Source organism: Leucoraja erinacea, chromosome 3 (genome assembly GCF_028641065.1).
Source record: "Leucoraja erinacea ecotype New England chromosome 3, Leri_hhj_1, whole genome shotgun sequence".
Taxonomy (NCBI): Eukaryota; Metazoa; Chordata; class Chondrichthyes; order Rajiformes; family Rajidae; genus Leucoraja; species Leucoraja erinaceus.
In genome coordinates this window covers 107,921,640-107,943,721 of record NC_073379.1, presented here as the reverse complement: position 1 = coordinate 107,943,721, position 22,082 = coordinate 107,921,640, and the positions used below count along the sequence as shown (strand labels likewise).

The 22,082-nt window shown below is 38.8% G+C and overlaps 1 protein-coding gene across 1 annotated transcript in view; it reads right to left on the bottom strand.

Annotated features, from left to right (window-relative positions):
* Positions 1-493: 493 nt before the first annotated feature.
* tmem161b (transmembrane protein 161B) overlaps positions 494-22,082 on the bottom strand; it is a 54,571-nt gene continuing 32,982 nt past the window's right edge. Inside the window, exons 7-12 of the mRNA XM_055633377.1 lie at positions 21,667-21,727; positions 20,833-20,973; positions 12,848-12,961; positions 12,066-12,240; positions 10,163-10,259; positions 494-4,099 (exon numbers count right to left, since the gene is read on the bottom strand). Coding sequence (XP_055489352.1) covers positions 3,822-4,099; positions 10,163-10,259; positions 12,066-12,240; positions 12,848-12,961; positions 20,833-20,973; positions 21,667-21,727 — 866 coding nt within the window. The 3' untranslated portion in view covers positions 494-3,821. The remainder of the gene's footprint in view (positions 4,100-10,162; positions 10,260-12,065; positions 12,241-12,847; positions 12,962-20,832; positions 20,974-21,666; positions 21,728-22,082) is intronic.

Genomic DNA, 22,082 nt, shown 5'->3' with positions numbered 1-22,082 from the left:
TGTTAGCCCAAGAAAGTATGTTTTATTTTTTAATTGTTACAATTTTTCTTGAATACTATACGTCAACAGTGAATTGGTTTGGAACTGGAGGTATATTCAGGCTAGATCAGGGTTGGGTTCGTACAGAAGTCTGGAAATGTCATGTTTAATATAAATAACTACTTCTCCAGATTTGTTTGCTTTAGATAAAACTTGGATCAAAATTCTGCATTACTCCACTACAACTCCACATTCCTCAATATGACAGAAATAAGTGGAATTGCAAACTTGCATCATTTAGGAGAGATTTACATTGTAAAATGTAATAAGTAGGTTAAAAGAACATCTATCTTAGGTAGACAAAAGTGCTGGAGAAACTCAGCGGGTGAGGCAGCATCTATCTTAGGTAACCAGTTCAGTACAGTCCTTGAGGTGACCAATTTCCACTAGTTTTACCAAAACATATCATACCGAGAAACAGATGAACATAAGAAAATACCCTGCTGCATTCAAATCGGTAACAATTATTTTATTAAAAGGCTTCAAGCCACTTTAGTGCATTTCAGCACAAATTAAACACCAAATGCAAATACATTTCTCCAGAAAGGCCTCAGACATTTACCGCTGGCAATGGATAGCTAACCATATGTCAGATAATATCCAATTCTATTTTCTGATTGGCGTACCAACATTAGGACTATGATTCAGAATCAAAATAATGTTCAAATGCTCTCCTAGTATCTTGACTTCACAGAATATTGAACCTCAACCACTTGATACCACTCGAGTCAAGACAATTTTTGACACTGAATATTCACGTACGAAAAATGAGACATGAGTCTTTAATATTTTTCAAGAACACTATATTCTTTGCTTAATTACATATCATATAAATTTATTTGACTCGCCTCCAATCTACAATCGGCACATAGGTGGGATTTCAGCTTTGCCTGGTCACAGTTGAAGGTACTTTGTTTTGGTGATGGGAGTGTCTTAGCTAGTTTGAGTTGCAGTCGCCGAATCTATCTTGTTCACTCTCAGTTCCATGCCTGATGTCACTACAGATCACCTACAGCATTGTAAACATTGCAAATGCTGACTTCAGCTACCATAGAAAAGTTCCTAACAAGCTAGATGAACTGGGGGAAAAAAAATTACATTGTCAATGGCTTTTGGTAGAACAATCAATGAGTTGGCCATTTTCATTAACGTGTCAGTATTACTTGAAAAATATACTATTACTTTATTTCTATCTTTTGGGTGAAAGTGAAAGAGGAACTACATATTTTTGTCTATAACGAACAATCTATAGTGCATAAAGTTAAACTAAGTAGAGACCAATTCCAAATACAGATAATACAGATTTCAGTTATGACCAGTTACATAACCATGATCATACTTTAAATTTAAAATATTCACAAAGGAAGTTGTAATTACATAAACAAAGAATAATTTATTTGCTTGGAAACATACAGCTGTATAGTGTAGTAGCCATTACAAATGGATATTAGTTTGAGATCAGTCCCATTACAAATGATCAATTAAGATTACTTGCTACTTCCAGCACTCTATTCTATCAAGTGGATTTCAATTTTACATGTCTGATATGTTTTCATTATTTAATTTGCATTACAGTAATTGCACTTTTAACTTTCAAAGTAGTTAAATAAATATGGAATTTGCCTTTCAAAGAAAAATCATAAAAATGGCCAGAGACGATAGTTTGCCAATAATGTATTAAAAATGTGCTTTGTACCGCAATAATGCAACTACATTTTGTACTGTTTGATCAGACTGTGATCTGTCTGCAACAGCACCATTGGAAGATGCTACACACAATTTGTATTTAAATGATAAAATCCAAAAGGATTATTGGAAACTTGAAACAAATTTATTATTTGCATGTCCTTAGCCAACTGGATTAAAATCTATAGCCTGAGGGCTATTTCAAGTGTGTAGCATTCCCATCCATTGCTTGCCATAGAATGTAAAGTTTCATGTTTTTCCTGAACTTGTAACACATAATTGGCTCTCAATAAGGATGCCACTCTACAGCAAGGACAAAATAAAGGACAAACAAATATTCTTGGCACAGTACATTTTCTCGAGGAAATATTAAACATTGCTGAATCAATAGCTGAAATTCAACTTAACAAAGGGGTAGTGAAATAGTTAGCATGTATACACTGTATTTAATGATCAAACATGTAGTGAAAAATCAAAAGTATTGTCTCAGCTTTTGAATTTGATAATATTTTAAACATTAGAGATTCAATAATTAAATAGCTAGTGGAGGCTGCTCTAATCAAAGTAGCATTTTCTTCATTCATTCCGCCTCATATTATACAATCTCCCGCAATTGTCTTTTGCAATGTTTTCAAATGTGTAAACTGCATGGTGCTGTTACAGGCAGTGAAATGCATATCACGAAGATTTTAAACATTTAACCTGCAATTTTGAGGCTTTGATCAAATTGAATGGCGGTGCAGGCTCGAAGGGCCGAATGGCCTACACCTGCACCTATTTTCTATGTTTCTATATGTTTCTATGTTTCAATCCACAATGGTATTCAGTAACATAATTTGTGGTGGAAAGGTTAAGATGTTACAGTATCAAACAAAGAAACATAAATCCATCAGCTTGCAAGTTAAATTTCATTCACTGGATCTGACAATTTTGAATTCCAATTCGTCCATGTGATGCAGTCACATAGCTGAGGTGCTTTCTCAAATATGTTTCCTTCACTAATGCAAGACACAATATCAGAGCTTCATTGTATTGCAGGGTTTTTCCAGACAATGACAACCAAAAAATAAAATCACTGTTTTAAAATACAATTCATTCACTTAATAGCTCACCTCAAGCAACAAATCAAATTCTCTTACAGCGACAACCACAACTTCAAAGAAATTTGTTCCCTTAAAAATCTGAAATATTTAACCTTTACTGTAATATACAGTAGTTATATTCACATTCCAACTGTAAAGGTTACCCTACAGTGAAAAATGCTGGACTTTCCAACAAAAGGATAAATAGATGGCTCAGTTATTGCTACGAAATCTGTCACTATCAGTTGTTGTTCAAACTGGAGTTTCTTAGCTCAACATTTACAACCAACTAATGTTACAATTGTAACAATGTTACGCTCAATATCATTCTGGGCTCAGAATTGGTAAAATATAAAGCACATATGCACCTGTGTGGGGCAGCAGGGGAGAGGAATAGACTCATCCATTGTCTTAATGTTTGAATAATTATGCATATCAAGTTAGTGAACATGGAGAAAAATTTGAAGGGACAACAAAAGATTAAGATTCAAATCACGCCACACATTAACTAGAATGTCATTTTGCAAAGCTAATTCTAAAAATAAGTTTATTTACTTTGCTAACTTTTGGACATAAAAATCCGATCAGGTATACATAGAACATAAAATTAAAATTGATGTGGAGTTGGCAAATTAAGTCTATCGATGTTTCATCTTATTCATGGTTATACCATCAAATTGGCCCACTGGTTTGCCAACCAATTAGGCCAATTAATCTTTTGTTGATAACCTCCAGCAATTCTAAAGTTCCATCAAAGATAAATAACCCATCCATGGTATTAGTAACAAGACATCATCCCAGCTCCTAAGTTTCAAACTGTTAAGACATTTATCCACCCTGAGAACCAGAGGAAGCATTTAAAATGAGCAGATAAACTGTGCTCAGTACTTTAGCAATATGCTGTTTCTGCAACGGTTTAAAATATCCTTTTGTTTTAATCCCCAAAAAATGGCTTTGATTTTGTATTCAGATCTAGGAAAATATTTGGACGTCCAGCTTTGTCATGCTAGTCACTCATGCGATTGTCAGGTACTGATGGTAGAACAAACCAAAAAGACTTGTGGAGAACAGGCAAGCTGCAATCCACCAGGTTAGAAAGGAGAGCAGGCCTCGGAAGAGCAAAGGAGTGAAAACATTCTGCAGGCCATCCAGTGCCATTGTTATTTGTGCAACTGTCAGCTTCTGGTTTTCATTGTCTGCAAGGGCAGGTGATTGGACAGAGTTAAAGCCTTCAACGATCTCCTTAGGAGACACATACGAAGATTCTGAGAGGAGTCCCCAGGAATGGTGACCTGTTTTATGAAATATAAATGAAAGTCATTTTCCAATCGTTACTTTCAAACTCATAACATTTTCAATTAACAAAGAAACATGCAAAGAAACAGATAAAGGCATTATTGCCCCAAGAAAAATAAACAAATTACAAAGATTATCACAATCTCAAGAGATGAATTTGAATGATATAAATGCAAAACAACAGTCTGCTTGTTGGACAGATTAAATAACCTTACAATATTTATAGTCATAGTTATACAGTGTGGAAAAAGGCCCTTAGGCCTAATTTGACCACACCAGCCAACGTCCCAGCTACACTAGTCCCACCTGCCCGCATTTCGCCAATATCGCTGCAAACCTGTCCTATCAATGTAACAGTCTAGCTGTTTCTTAAACGTTGGGATAGTCCCTGCCTCAACTACCTCCTCTGGCAGCTTGTTCCATACACCCACCACCTTTGTGCAAAAATACCCCTCAGATTCCTATTAAATCTTTTCCCCTTCATCTCAAACCTATTTCCGGTCCTCAATTCACATACTCTGGGCAAGAGACTGCGCATCTACCCGATCAATTCCACATGGTTTTATAAAATCACCCGTCATCCTCCCGAGCTTCAAGGAATAGAGGCCCAGCCTACTCAACCGCTCCCTACAGCTCAGACCCTCTAGTCCTGGCAATATCCCCGTAAATTATCTCTGTACCCTTTCCAGCTTGACATCTTTCCTATAACATGGGGCCCGGAAACATAGAACTGAACACAATACTCTAAATGAGGCCTCGCCAAAGCCTTACATAATGCAACATGACTTCCCAACTTCGATACTTAATAATCTGACATTTGAAGGCCAATGTGCCAAAAGCCTTTTTGACCACCCTATCAATCTCGACCTTCAAGGAACTATGCACCTGTACTCCTAGAACCCTCTGCTCTACAACACTCTCCAGAGCCCTGCCATTCACTGTGTAGGTTCTGCCCCTGTTAGACATCCCAAAATGCAACACTTCACATTTCTGTGTTCCATTAACCAGTCCTCAACATACCTGGCCAATCGATCAAGATCCTGCTGCAATTTTTCACAACCATCTTCACTATCTGCAAAACCACCTACTTTTATATCATCTGCAAACATACTATTCTTACAATTTATGTTCTCATCCAAGTCATTGATATAGAAAAACAGTAACGGGCCCAGAACCAAACCCTTAAGGGGCTTTCCCACTGCTGCGACCTAATCCGCGAGTTCTGGCGAGTTTGCCCTCGACTCATACTCGCAGCATGGTCGACACGAGGTCGTAGGAGGTTTTTGTAACTCTCCTTCATGCTCCAGAGTAGCCCCCTCCAGCATCTCCTCCAACCTCATCCATTGCATCCGCTGCTCTAGATGTCAGCTGATCTACATCGGTGAGACCAAGCGGAGGCTTGACGATCGTTTCGCCGAACACCTCCGCTCGGTCTGCAATAACCAACCTGACCTCCCGGTAGCTCAGCACTTCAACTCCCCCTCCCATTCCGTATCAGATTTCTCTGTCCTGGGTCTCCTCCATGGCCAGAGCGAGCAACACCGGAAATTGGAGGAACAGCACCTCATATTCCGCTTGGGGAGTCTGCATCCTGGAGGCATGAACATTGAATTCTCCCAATTTTGTTAGCCCTTGCTGTCTCCTCCCCTTCCTCAGCCCTCGGGCTCCTCCTCCTCCTTTTTCCTTTCTTCTCCCCGCCCCCACCCCCCATCAGTCTGAAGAAGGGTTTCATAAAAACATAGAAAATAACTCCCTCTTAAATATAGCAAATGAACTGGCCTCGACTACCTTCTGTGGCAGAGAGTTCCAGAGATTCACCACTCTCTGTGTGAAAAATGTTTTTCTCATCTCGGTCCTAAAGGATTTTCCCTTTATCCTTAAACTGTGACCCCCTGTCCTGGACTTCCCCAACATCAGGAACAATCTTCCTGCATCTAGCCTGTCCAACTCCTTAAGAATTTTGTAAGTTTCTATAAGATCCCCCCTCAATCTTCTAAATTCTAGCAACCCCGATCGGCCTGAAACGTTTGACTATTTCCTTCGCTCCATAGATGCTGCTGCACCCGCTGAGTTTCTCCAGCGCTTTTGTGTACCTGAGGTCTTCTACATAGTTGAAGGAGGTCTTCAAAATGACATTTTTTCCAAACTCTTCTAAACTCACCAATTAGGTCGCCGCAGTGGGACACCCCCTTAAGGCACACCACTAGTCTCAGGTCTCCAGTCCGAGAAGCAGCTTTCCACCATCACCCTCTGCTTCCTTCCATGAAGCCAATTTTCTATCCATTCAGCTATCTCTCCTTGGATCCCATGTGGTTAATGAATGATGTTGTTTAGTGTGATTGAATGCATGTGATCACCTTGTTTCCATATCCCTTAATTCTTTCCCCACAAACACCTGCCCCAGCTATTGTTCACAATTGCCAAATTGTCTCCATCAATCTCAAACTCTGATAACTGTTTCACTGTGCTGCAAAGCTGCCCTCCTGTCCATGCCACAGCTTCTACCAGCAGCCATGTTGTATGGTGCTTCCCAGAGTTGAGACCACTGACCCTCCTACCCTATGGTATACCTGCAAACCACCCTCCCACTTTGAGCTGCTGTCAATGCCCATCTTTCTGTACAGTTCATGTTGTGCTCTCTAAACATATCCACTTCTCCCAAGATTAAGCTGCATTGATTTCTCCTTTCTGAATTGTTAACTAAATCTGGAAATAGTTGATATAACCTTATAAACCATATAACAATTACAGCACGGAAACAGGCCATCTCGACCCTTCTAGTCCGTGCCGAACACATAATCTCCCCAGTCCCATATACCTGCGCTCAGACCATAACCCTCCATTCCCTTCCCATCCATATAACTATCCAATTTATTTTTAAATGATAAAAACAAACCTGCCTCCACCACCTTCACTGGAAGCTAATTCCACACAGCTACCACTCTCTGAGTAAAGAAGTTCCCCCTCATGTTACCCCTAAACTTCAGTCCCTTAATTCTCAAGTCATGTCCCCTTGTTTGAATCTTCCCTACTCTCCATGGGAAAAGCTTTTCCACGTCAACTCTGTCTATCCCTCTCATCATTTTTAAAAACCTCTATCAAGTCCCCCCTTAACCTTCTGCGCTCCAGAGAATAAAGCCCTAACTTATTCAACCTTTCTCTGTAACTTAGTTGCTGAAACCCAGGCAACATTCTAGTAAATCTCCTCTGTACTCTCTCTATTTTGTTGACATCCTTCCTATAATTAGGCGACCAAAATTGTACACCATACTCCAGAATTGGCCTCACCAATGCCTTGTACAATTTTAACATTACATCCCAACTTCTATACTCAATGCTCTGAATTATAAAGGCCAGCACACCAAAAGCTTTCTTTACCACCCTATCTACATATGGATTGTATAGAATGTGAGAATACAATTATTAAAAAAAAACACAATCACAAATAAAAATCCAATATGGCTTAATTGATTTGTATACAACATTTGGAAATGGCATAAAATTGCAGTGGAAGATCTGCCCTCAAATCTGACAATTGACAAAATCTCACGCTACTTAGAAGGGATGGACCATGAATCAGGAATGAAACTTAGCTATAAGCAGGCATTTCTGCAGTTACAGAAACTGTGCGTACAACTAGCCAACAGAGGGCTCTCTCACACGTTCTGTAGCTGTGGCTCAGCAAAAGATTGGATTTTACAATATTTTTAACATAAAAATTGCATTGTTTTCAATTGTTTCCATATCATTAAAGCAGAATCAACAAATTGGTGTCAAAGCTACAGCTTTAAACAAAATACTTGCAGATTTTGATAGAAGTAAATAGCATGCAGCAACACAGTTTCCTTTTCCACTTCTCCCCTAGCTACCTAGTTTTCATTCTCCTTAGAAACCGCCAGTTTGGTGGAGTACTATTACATGGATGCATGCAAGCCCCATGGCAACATTACATATAACTGTGTAGCCCTGCTCAAAGATTGCTGTCACATTGTTCTTGCCTCATGTTCATACAGTACGGAATCAGGTCCAGCAGCCCAATTTGCCCGTGCTGACCAAGATGCCCCATCTACACTAGTTCCATCTGCCTGCATTTGACCTATCTCTCTAAATCTTTCCAATCCATGTACCTGTCCAATTTTTTTAATGTTGTTATAGTACCTGCCTCATGTATGAATGAATGAATGTATGATGAATGAATGAAAACTTTATTTCGGCAGCTCATTCCATATAACCACTACCCTCTGTTCAAAAAAATTTTTTTTTTTTCTGCTCCCACCTTAAACCCATATCCATTGGCTCTTGATCCCACTACTCTGGATAAAAGACTGTTCTGTCACCTTATCTATTCCCCACATGATCTTATACATCTCTAAGATCAACCTTCAACCTCCTGTGCTCCAAGGAACATAGTCCTAGCCTACCCAACTTCTCCCAATAACTCAGCACCTCAAATCCTGGCAACACACTGATAAATCGTCTCTGCATTCCTTCCACCGTAACATGTAAACTGACTTTCCAAGAGAGACAATCGGGCAACAAATGTAGGCAGAAATGTTGAATTTTCCTTCATGTAGCAATGTTACAAAATTTTGAGATTTTAAAAATCAAGTCTGCAATTTATCCCATCAGATAAAGCATAACAATAAGTTTAATTTGACACCAAATTCACTTTCATATCTCAAGTATTAAAAAAGTTATGGCCATTTTCATACTCGGAAATTAGCATCTTGTTCCCTATTGATTTTCAATGGACATTACAAAAAAGCTGTGATCTTGGATAGTCAAAAGCCCATTTCTTAAGGAAAGATTAACATTTTTAAATAGCCTAAGTGTCCAAAGATTATTCACAAATAATTCACAATATAACATGATTTTTATATCTAATTTACATTTATTTATAGGCCAAATGGAAGGAATTTAGTGTTCAATTGCTGTAAATAAATGCCCATTTAAATCGGCTTTCTAGTGGGTTCATGTGGAACGCGCTGGTTTAGAACGTTGACATCGCGCTGGATTAGTGCCCTCAAATGCCGAGAAAAATACTGCGGGATATAAAAAGCCCAAAATGAACTACTCGCTATAGATAACTTGATATTCAGGGTTATATATATGCCCCATTTAATGTAAAAATAAGGTACATACCTTTAATTGTTTGCTTTATAAAACCCTGGGGCTGCGAGAGGTTGCGGAGTGAACGAGAGCTTTTAAAACTATTATATCTATTATTCGAGGCCTATAAAACTAATAATAGCTTTTGCGACCGGGTCTTGCAGCGATTCTCCGTTAATGATTTACTAGGCTGAACATCTGCGATTGGAACAGCCTAGTAAAAATCGCGTTTTAAACCCGCCCCCTCAAAACAGCGCCAAAATCACACACAAGGGGTGGGGCAGATGCTCAGCCACGATTCAGGTAGGTTTTGTAACATACCTACTTCATGGTAAACTTGTAATTGCAGTGAATTAAACACTATGTTGGCTGATACCACGAGAGAGCTAGATAGGGCTCTTAAAGATAGCGGAGTCAGGGGATATGGGGAGAAGGTACTGATTGGGGATGATCAGCCATGATCCCATTGAATGGTGGTGCTGGCTCAAAGGGCCGCATGGCCTACTCCTGCACCTCCATTCAATGTGATCATGGCTGATCATCCCCAATCAGATTCCCAATCTATTGAATCAAACTCAGGATATTCAGGTAAATTATGGCCAAAGAGCAGGTAGATTCTAGTTTTTACCACCCAACTACCGAGGGAACAAAATTAACAAGAATTGAGCAAAAAAACTGTTGAAGGACCTTCGTGGTTCATGCAGCATCTTTGGTGTGAAATGGACAGACAATATTTTGGGTCGAGGCTCTTCATCCACCTTAAGGGATCTGACTCAAAATATTGGCCATTCATTTCCCTCCACGGATGCTGCCTGGCCCTCAGTTCTTTCTGCAGTTTATTTGCTCCATATTCCAGCATCTGCAGTCACTTGTGTCAATCAGGAATTAAAAATCAGCAGTATTTCACACCAACAGAAGTTGAATTGAAAATGAACCAACAAATCACTTACCCATGGTTTTTAAAAGCAGTGTTGTATGAAGAAGCATAATCACAGGTGCCACATATTGAAGTGCAATTACACAAAGATAATAAAAAACCCGGGCAACCTTTAAGCAAGAAAAAACAACTTTATTTTATCTTCATTGACAGGCTGTTTGCCTTAAAAACAAAGCATGCCTTTGATACATCACCATCTCAAGCTCAATTCTTAGCAAATATTATTAGTTAATATATTGTGATTCTTCACTAAACTCATTGACAGAATGGCATCCTCTAATATGTTCCTCATCAAAAACATTTCAGATATTTGTACAATATGAAGCTATCTGTTTTTCCCTACCTTTACAAAATTTACAATGTTCAAACATTAACACACCAGTCCATATAAATTGTCCATTCAGCACTCAGCGTGGGAGCTGACTGTGCAGTTATTACAAACTCAGGTTTAAGAATTCTTCAGTGAGTGCAAAACACCAGCATGGTACAGTAAAATCCAAATTCCTCTTCCATGCTAAACATTATGACAATTTCAGCATTTTTAGTACAGTCTGCTGGCATCTGCCATTTCACTGATGGCAACTTAAAGAGTTTTTGTTCCTGCACAAGCGTGCAAAATAATCCTAACATGGAATAATGTTGACAAATAGTGACAATATTCCTGTCATTGCCTTGCAAAATCCTGTTCATTCTCCCAAGTATTTTCCTTTCTAGAGAAAGTTAAAACGTAATCAAATTAATCCGTCAGAGTTCTGTTTACAGAACTCCGACTGTACACCTGTACATGGTACCAACACCATCATCAAGTATGCAGATGATACAACGGTGATTGGCCTCATCAGCAACAACGACGAGTCGGCCTATAGGGAGGAGGTCCAGCTCCTAGCAGCATGGTGCGCTGACAACAACCTGGCCCTTAACTCCAAGAAGACCAAGGAGCTCATTGTAGACTTCAGGAAGTCTAGGGGCGGCACGCACACCCCCATCCACATCAACGGGACGGAGGTGGAACGTGTTTCCTGCTTCAGGTTCCTGGGGGTCAACATCTCCGATGACCTCTCTTGGACCCACAACACCTCAACTCTGGTCAAGAAGGCTCACCAGCGTCTCTTCTTCCTGAGGAGACTGAAGAAGGTCCATCTGTCTCCTCAGATTCTGGTGAACTTCTACCGCTGCACCATCGAGAGCATCCTTACCAACTGTATCACAGTATGGTATGGCAACTGCTCTGTCTCCGACCGGAAGGCATTGCAGAGGGTGGTAAAAATTGCCCAACGCATCACCGGTTCCACGCTCCCCTCCATTGAGTCTGTCCAAAGCAAGCGCTGTCTGCGGAGGGCGCTCAGCATCGCCAAGGACTGCTCTCACCGCAACCATAGACTGTTTACCCTCCTACCATCCGGGAGGCGCTACAGGTCTCTCCGTTGCCGGACCAGCAGGTCCAGGAACAGCTTCTTCCCTGCGGCTGTCACACTACTCAACAATGTACCTCGGTGACTGCCCAATCACCACCCCCCCCCCCCGGACACTCTTCCCACAGGAAAAACACTATAACTGTATGCATGTAAATAGATTTATTTATTGAAATCATATTCTATGTCGCTCTTCCAGGGAGATGCTAACTGCATTTCGTTGTCTCTGTACTGTACACTGACAATGACAATTAAAGTGGAATCTGAATCTTAAGAATAAATCTCTCAGTGAGCATGCAGGATGAAACAGTCAAAGTAAACATGCGTTACAAATGTTCCCCTATAAATTCAACACTATAACAACATTTAGTTAGCTTGCCCCAAAAGTCATGGCTTGGTTTCTCTTTTCTCTAGTATCAACAGATCTCTCTCCTTCCATTTTCCTGTGCAACACTGAGTTGCTCGCATTCACCTTAATCCTTTTGGTATTCCTCATTTTCTTACCATCTTTTGCAGATCCTTCGTACTGATCCGCCCTGCCTCTTTCTTCATTTGTTCTATACTCTTTTGTGCTAAGTTTAGGTATGCTTGCAGGTGTTGGCGAATTAAGGCCAGTCGGAGAACACAGAGAAAGATAATAATCCACAGTCGCAATGAGTCATATGTAGCCTCTGACATTCTGTAAATCATTTAACAAAAGTATTTTTTAAACAAATGAGAGTTACAAAAATCTTGATTGGAATCTGTGAGTATAGCCCCTTCATCAAAATTCAATAAAATAAATGATTTTGTTTGTCTTGTTCAAAAAAGATGAATTTTTATGTTGCTTTAACTTTTAGCTCTGTTGAATATCAAATGATAAATTAAAATAAGAAGGATGTAATATAATACAAGACTGTATTTCCTCAACTAAGATAGTTCAATAAGTTTGGGTTTACCACCTTCAAATGAGAGGAAATCAAATAAATGTAAGGTTGAGTTTTCATCATGATTGCAACATGCAAATTATTTCTCAGCAATATCAGGATGTAGTTAATCAGGCTGACCTTAACTTAGCATAAAAGCCCATGGAACCGAGCAATGAATCACTTTGGAGTTACAGATTCAGAAGATCATACAGATTCAAAAGCCAAATCTTAAATTATTTTGTTTTGTTAAGGCTCAACAAATAGAAACTGGCTATTAAAGTTAGTGCACTGTAACGTCAAACTAGTGAAAATCACCAAAGGTAATATTCTTGAATGGAATTTGTTATGCAAGAAAATTCATCAAACAGATATACTTACAAAGCAATATTTTCTTTACCAAGTGGGGGATTCACGATGTAGTCCTTTGTGATAGGTTTTACCCACAGAAGTACCATGATTAGTGGTGAAAGGAAATTCATATGAAGTAAAGTCCTAAAAAATCCAAACAATGACATTTATTATTAGTGAATATTTTGACCAACTAGAAAAGCATTTTTTAAAATATACTTAATTACATTCATGAAGAATGATTCATTAACTATATTTTAACAAAACATGCATCCCAGGATCCTGGATGCATGAACTGGTGAAAATACTTTGATCTTAAGCAAATCCATAAAGCCATGATAGAAACTTAAATGTACCTACCTGCACCTGACAGCATCTCACAGAACTGCCAACAACTATCAGCCATTCTATGGCTTCTGTGTAGGCACACTGAAACTTCTCCAATAATGAACAATAATGAAACTGCTCCAATAATAAACTCATCCATCCAATAGTAAAGAAAAGCGCCAGATACATTTTGCATGGTTAGGATTATTTTTGTCACGTCTACCGAAGTACAGCAAAAATATTTTTTTTTTTGCATGTTCTCCAAACATATTAGATATACCATACATAGATGCAATCAGTGCAAACTGATGTACAATAGATAGAGCAAAGGGGAATATGCAGAGTGCAGGATATAGTTCTCAGCATTGTAGCACATCATTTCCATAGTTCTCAGATATAGGACAGGATATGACTAGTAGCATAGATACATTTGAACAAATGGGTGTGGCAAATTTAGATTTTCAGAACGTTTTTTGAAAAGGTTCCATGCAAGGGATTGGTCAACAAAAAGTTAAAGGTCTTGGAATTATGAGTACTGATGTGGACTGAGAATTGGTTAACAGAAAGAAAGCAAAGAATGAGAATAAAATGATCTTTCTCAGATTGGCAGACTGAAGTAAACAGTGCATGTGCTGATCTACATCAATAATTTGGTTGAGGAGAGCAAAAGTTCACAAATTTGCTGATGATACAGAACTATATGGGATGCAAATGAGGAGGGAGGGGTATAAAAATAACATGCAGATATTGACAAGCTGCATGAGTGGGCAAGAAGATAACAAAGAGAATAGATATGATGTTAAAAAAAAAGTGAAATTGTCTAGTTTAGGCCATTAACATTAAAAATAAAAATAGATTATGTTTTAAATGGTGACAATTGGGAACTTTGATGTTAAAAGGTAATAAGATAACTTTGGACACGTCATTGAAAGCTGAAATGCAGATAATAATTAGAAAGGCAAATGGTATGTTGGCCTTTATTAAGAAAATATCCAAGTACAAGGGTAAAGATATATATTTTTCCAATTCTACAGAACCATCATTTATTTTCTTGAATGGGCACATTCACATATCAGCAGTAAGCTAATATTTCAGAAGTTATTCAATCAGTACAACTCACACATCCTTTCCCCTTTTTCTTCACATGTATAAATGTTCTGGAATCTGGACAACTTTAGATCGGCCACCCTTTATTGTCCAAGTCTAATCAAGAAGGCGGTGCAAAGCTGTCTTTTAGACTCGCTACACTCGGATATATCTAGTTCTAGGTGACCGTAATGGTGCAACCGAGTGGGCTTTACAAACACAATAACTGCTAAAAACACTCAGCATCTGTGTCAAAAGAATTAAACCCCTTTTTCACGGGGTGACTTGACGCAAGAGTTAACCAGAGTTTAACATCGTGGGAACCTCTTGCGATAACCGTACGGCATTCGTGGACCACCGTGGCGCTAACGGCAGGTACTCGTGTAACTTGGTGACTCGGGAGAAAATTCAAACAAGCTTGAATTTCTCCAAGAGTGACTTGTACACTTGTGGTTGAACATTGCAACATTATATGCATGTAGTGGCCAGTGCGATATCCGTACTGACTCTTGCGTTTACCGTGGGAACTCCTGTGAACGGTGAACCCGGAAGCTCGATAGAGGGGACAGAAGGTGAGTAAAAATTGTCTTCTGTGGGATTGAATTTAAAAAATAAAGATTTGCATCCGCATATGGACATCAACTTATTCATGAGTTATGTTAATGAGATTCAAGAAAATAACTATAATCTTTAAAAGGGACTTTACTGAAAGGTCCCGCATTTTTATGGTCCGTGAGAAATTTTTCACATGTACTTCTTTGAGAAAACAGCTCGGAGTCCTCGCCAACCAGCGATCGATGCCTTTCCGAAGCAGGGTCCGCAACGCTACCAATCAATGTTCTCCAGAGACCCGTGTAAAGGAGTGAACTGCACATGCTGGTTTAAAACGAAGACAGACACAAAAAGCTGGAGTAACTCAGCGAGTCAAGCAGCATCTCTGGAGAAAAATAGGTGATGTTTCGTGACGAGACACATCTTCAGACTCAATTCCGATTAGGATGTCTAAAGAAGGGTTCCGATTCGAATCGCCACCTATACTTTTTCTCCAGAGATGCTGTCTGACATGCTGACTTACTCCAGCTTTTTATGTTTTTCTTCCCAGATCTGACTTACCTGCTGAGTTACACCAACATTTTGTGTCCGTGTTCACTATGAACATTGAATTATTTAATTTTAGGTAACTTACACTCTCTCTCTCTCCCCCGCCCCCCCCCCCCCCCCCCCATGCAGTAAATGTCGGTTAACCAGTCCAAGGTTTGCAACGCTGGTTCCCTCTTGGGATCACACTATCCCTAGCCAACAATTGGCCTATCAGAGAACCAAATATAGACATAAAGTGCTGGAGTGACTCAGTGGGTCAGGCAGCATCTCTGGAGGAAAGGGTTAGGCGACATTTCGGGTCGGGACCCCTCTTCAAAATACTCCAGCATTTTGTGTCTAACTTGCTGATTCAGACAGTTTTTGATTATCAAGGATTCTGCGCTGACTCTTTACTCTGAAACACACGTTGGAAATTTAAACTTTGGCGCAACTAACATCGTCTTACTACCGTGGGAACTCTTTAACTCAGCGGGCAGGCAGCAGTTAATTGTTGCTCCCTTCAGTTTCCCAGGGGGTCGGGACGGGACTGGAGTTGGGAGGGAAAGGTGGGGGAGTCGAGGGAGAGGAGCGGGAGACAGATGGGGGTGTCTTCATTTACTGGCGGCGGGTGTCTGTCACTGAAACAGGCAGTTGAGATTTCATCCACCTTGTATGTGCCTCTCTCTCTCTCTCCCTCCCTCTCACACAGGCTGAGAGACTCTGCCTCAGTAACTGTGCTCACTCCATCTGTGTCTCCCACATACACAGTAAAACTCTGCTTTGTGTGTGTATATACCAATTCAACCAAGAGAGGATATTTATAGTGTGTGAAAAAAAAAAGTGACATCGTTTGTGCCACGTGATGATTTAATTACACTTGACAGTTTACAATGTCATTCAAGATTTAACGGGAAAGCTCGGGAGACGGACAAGTCACTCGCACAAATAACAGAAATGCCGAATACCGTGGGAACTCTTTGTCTACCCCCCCGTTATATCGTGTGATATCGTGCTAGACCACGACCACTTCACTCTGGCTACATCTTGCGTCAAGTCGCCCCGTGAAAAAGGCCTATTAATGCTTCATGCTGAAGACCTGTGGACATTTAACAGACACCATTTCGCATATGTTCAGAAGCCAGACAAAGGTGGCTAATTTCTTCTTAAGGCATCAGAGAACCAAAACAGGTATTGGTATATTATTGTCCTGTGCACAGAGATACAGTGAAAAGCTTTGTGTGTTATCCAGGTAACTCACAAGTGCAATCTATAAATATTGGAGAATGATGTAGATACAAGGCTGTATATCCACCTATCACTCGCCAGACTTTCTCCTGCCCCCCATTCTTCCAGTGCCTCTTGTCCCTCCCCCTGACCCGCCAAGTTACTCCAGCACTGTGTCTTTTTTGGGAGAATGAGGTGTTGGATGTGCAGTTTGGAGAGGTGAAAGGCATAGACCAGGGGGACTCGATCCTTGTTTTGTCTGGGGGGGTGGAAACAAGAGCAGAAGTGTGTGAAATAGGGACGACAAGTATGAGGGCTCTACCCACAACAGCACAGGAGAAACTACAATTACAGAAGATGGACTGGTGGGGTTAGGTATGGGGAGCAATTGGACAGGCTGTTACTGTTTCTCCTGAAGATGATCAGGCCGAAGGTTGATATTAGAGGTTATAAAACTAACAAGTTATAAAACTAAGAGGTTATAAAACTAAGAGCATAGCTATGATAAATAATAATGGTCTTAAATGGCAGATAATGCACTTTCTCCTCTGGTAAGCAAATCTAAAATGAGAGGCCTATGTATAAGGTGAGGAGGGAATCGTTTCACTTAGATGATGGTGACGATATGGAACAAGCTGCCAGAGGGTTGAGGCAGGTACAATTACAATGTTTAAATGCTATTTGGACAGAAACATGGATTGATAAGGCTTCGAAGGATATGAGCAAATTGCAGGCAAAGTGTTTAGTATTGATAGGCACCTTGGTCAGTATCGACAGGTCGGGCTGAAGGGCCTATTTCTATGCTGTACAACTAAATGAATCTATATGTGCCTACATGGAAAATAAACTAGATTAAATGCAATTTATTACAACACAATTTCAATGATAAATAGTTTAGGCAGGAGATGCTTATTTTGGTCAGGATGAGCTAACTTTCATGTTCAGTGTAAAAAATATTTTTTTAATAAAACAGGAACTGTATGATAGTTATGTTGCATCTCTTTCACATGAGTAAGCATCACCATGATCCAAGAAATGCAAACTTTTCTTTATGACATAAAAGGAGGCAATTTTAACCCATTTAGTCTACACTAGCTCACAAAGCAATCATAGACTCCCAACTTTTTTATTCTCCCCAGTAATATATTCTTTCCACATTCCCATCAAGAGAGAGAGAGAGAGGGAGGTGCAGATATATCAGTGAAACAGTAATATATTTTCTGCTGTATCAATGGAAACATCAATGCATGTCACTCTCAATTTGCATTTTGATGTTCTAATGGTATTGCATGCAAACAAAAGCTGTAGCTAATTTATACACCACAGTTATTGGAATTAATAAATAATCAGTTTCAATAATGTCAATTGAAAGATTACAAAAACTAAGTTTTCAGAAGATAAATGCTCTCATCAAAGAATTCTATATGTCCTTTACATCCAACTAATAGAATCGATGATGCTTTCATTTAAGGTATCATTATAAAGAATACAAGAGTAAGAGTACAAAAGGTTACACTGCAGGGAAGGGTTAGCGTCGAGTGGAGCCTAAATCCACGACCTTCTCCTCTCTAGGCTTGTGGTGTTAAAATATTACATTTGTTACCACTGAGTCAGAGTTGATACCTTCAAACGAAGTTCACAATCTGCTTTCCAAAACATATATTACTTTCCCTATATTTGTTATTTTCCATTTCTGCTTTCTGTTGACTTAGTTCAGTGTCGTGATTTAAAAAGCATATTATTGAGTCACCTGTAGGACAACAGTAGTATTGTCAAAGGGTTGTCACTCACGTTTGTACCGAGGTTGACAGGGGAAAAAAGTTATTATGGAATGTATATCGCGGCCACATTCCAATCAGAACAAAACCATCTAAAATAATGGGAATGTACTCGACAAAGACTATATTGTGCAGTAAACACAAAAGTAAAGCTGAATAATTTGCAATCTTAAATTGCAATTACAGAATGTATAGCTGCAATTTGACATCCTTGGAAAATGATAAATTGGGTCTAGCTTGAGAGAACAATTTGCAAGAACCAAGATTAACACATTGTGACTGTATATGGATCAACGGGTATAGAAGAGCTGCAAAAGATAGACCAAAGGCCAAGGATGGTTCAAACGGTACAGTGGCACCTGTGGCCAGATTGGTTACTCTGGAAGTAGAATTTCACTACCATGATAGAAATGTTGACTCCAAACTGCAAGCATGTTCTACAACAGTATGATGGTTAAATAGTTGTTAGGAAAAACCTGTACCAATAGGATTTTTACCCCATATGCTTCACTTACAGCTAAAAATGCTTACATTTGCTGTAGTGCTGAGTAATTTGCTTAACCTCTAGGTCAAAGTAAATTATAGGGACCCACATCCATCCAGATCCAAAATCTGGGGCATAGATTTAAACATTTCACAGGGGAGATTGGAAAGGAAAAAAAGATTCACCTACAGTAGAAATTCAAAGCTTATTGCATGAAAGGCAGAACCCCTCACTGCATTTAATAGGCACTTGTTTGTGTACTTGCAAGGTTGTGATCTGTAGAGCTCAAGATTTACTGTTGGATTAAGCTGGGGGGGAGCATTAACATCTTTGTAGGGTTTTTGCCCCCAGTTAAATGGTCGTCTTCTGTGTCCTCATCTTCATCAAGCAAGAAACAATAGATTTATCATCCAGATAAAAACACCGAGGACAAGCTGATGTACAAGAAGGTATAAATGTTGGAATGGCAGACAGCTTCAGAACATCAGAATATAGTCTGCAGCTAACGAAATATTCAAAGGATGCTCATTGTTTAAATGCAGGAAATGAACTAACATGGAGGACAATGGACAAGCAACACCATATTACCAGTCTTGCTTATGTACTTGCTGTACATAAACATACTATAGACATAAATGTGACATCCAAAACGGACCAGCATGAGAATCCAAAAGGTCAGTGCCAGTATATTGTTGCCATCCAATAAGAATATTAATACATAAGAATATTAATCATGTTTCTAAACATCTAAACCACATTGTCATTGGAAAGGGACACAATGCCTGAAGCACCAATGAAATTCTTCTTGCGCAGCAGAATAAATCATAGCTCTTGACCACCTTGTCAGTTATGATGCAATGATTAGTCTTCCAATACGAGAAATATTTATTTACACTGGTAACAGGTGCCCAGTCTATCGAACTTCTCCCTGAATAGAAGTGGAGATCATAGAATCAATCCTCAAGAGAGATTGTGCATCCATTACAGGTCTGAGGTTTACTGATGTTTGGAAGAATGCTGTAAAGAACAGTAACAATCACATTTCATGGAATATTAATTTTAGCAGGGATCCAATCAGAATGGGATAAAACCTCACTTGGTAACCAATATTAAAATAATTCATAGGGCTGAGTGCATCAATTAACTCATTGTAATATTCCAGATTCAATCTTGTACCTGCACAAGAACTCTAAACTGATGCGCCAGTTTCAGAATGTCAATCACACATCAGTGATAATGTCAGATCTCACCTTTAAAAGCACCACTTTGCAGGAACAAGTTGACATATCCACCAATGATTGTCTCTTTAATGATCAATCTGGATTGAGAGAAGGTAGAGTCTGCATCTATTCTTCCTCAGCACAAGTACTTTGTTTCAGATAGTTGAATCTGAAAATTAGAACTAATGAGTTGGTTCCAATGATGCATGTCGATTTACCTCAAGTTTATTGAAAAAAGGGACAAGTCATTGGCCTGGCACAGAACTTGCTGTGCAGTGTGGCAGACATAAGATAGTTTTTGTCTTTTAACTTCTTTTAGGTTTAGGAGATAATTTTGTTTTGCATCTGATCTGGAATATGCAGCAAAACTCATGCATTATAGTTATAAATAGGGGGAATAGTGTAACATAAACTAACTGAAACAAGTCTTCCTGAGAATTGAACTGATTTTTCCCACTGGTTTGTGCCTACACCGTGCTGCACAAATCCTTTTTACAGAAGGTTAATACAAACACAAAACCAAAATGATGATTAAAGACTGATGGATGGCAAGAGCTACTTACACAACATGCAAGATATTAAAAACATTGGATGATGTTTCAAAAGAGCACCCAGAGTCCGCAGATTCATTTGGTTTCGATTGAGATACGAATATAAAAACAAATAAATTCTCCAATGCTAATTATTTATATCAGATTCTGGCCAAGACATGCAATTTGCTTAGACTTAAAATTATTGTAGGTAAATGCAATTTTGTTTTGTTCAAGTAGGGAAGCTTCAGTTAATTTTAAATATAATAATTATAAAGTTTCTTACTGCGTTAGCTTGTCTTTTGCAAGATTCAGGGCATCCAGGTGCATCTGAGCCAGTCGCAGGCCAGGAAATGTCAGAAGAGCTCCAATGAAAGCACAAAGAACAGCCAGGACCATTTTGAAGGTCAGTTTTGAGATAGGACCTCTGGAATAAATTATTAAAGAAAATAAAAACAATCACGCATACAAATAGTGGAAATGATTCATCCAAAAGGTATTACAAGATGAAATTAAAAGCTAAAACATTTGTTGGGTACAGAATATTAAAATCTAATTAGTTACCATAAATTACACAACACTTCAACTTTAGATGCTGATTCTTCGACTAAGACATTTGCTGACAAAAGATACTACTGTAAAATCAATTTTTGATTTAATGGCATTTTAATGACAAATTTGCAAGTGGAAGTTCTAAACTATAAGTACCTTTTTACTCAAATATCAACATGATAAATCGAGGTAAGCCAACTTCAAAATTCCTCTTTGGCAGATTGAATTACAAAGTGTGTAAATTTTAGCAAACATTTTCTGAATGTCAATTGTTTTTGAATAGAGCTTTAAACCACAAAATGGAGACTGCACATGGCTACATTAAATCTTCAGGTTCTAATTTTTTAATATATTTTGCACACTGGAATAAATATGGAAGTGATACTGGTATTAATTGCATCTATAGACATATTGGAAAGAAGAAAATCCACAATAACAATTTGATAAATCATTAATTTAAATGTCATCTGAAAAACAAGGTTACGTTAGTATTCTCATGAATAGTGGAATAAACTGACAACCAAAATATTAAAGCAACAATCAAAAATGTAAAAATTATGAAACCTACTGGGATTGCAGGCCTTGTTTCTCAAGAAACTGCATAGCACCTCCAGAAAAGTTTGAAAACCCTGCATATGGATGATGGGAAAAGACAGAAGAAAAAAGTTAATTTGAGAGGAATTTCATTCTGTTTTTCATAAACCGTCGAGGCAATTTCAATAGGCACATGAAGTGTGCTTTTTACAATGCACAAAGCTAGTGCACCTTGGTAAACCTAACAATTCCACTGGGCTGATTTTTTGTTTGTTTTAAATACCAACCCATAATTAAAGGGCAATGGATCAACATTTTCCATCTGCATTAATGTAAAGGGAACAATTAAGTTCTCGTAAAATTCTACAAAAATAAATTATCTACCTCAGGAAATAATAAATCAACAAATGGTGTCCGAGTGAAAAGACCACCTATTGAAAAAGTAACACC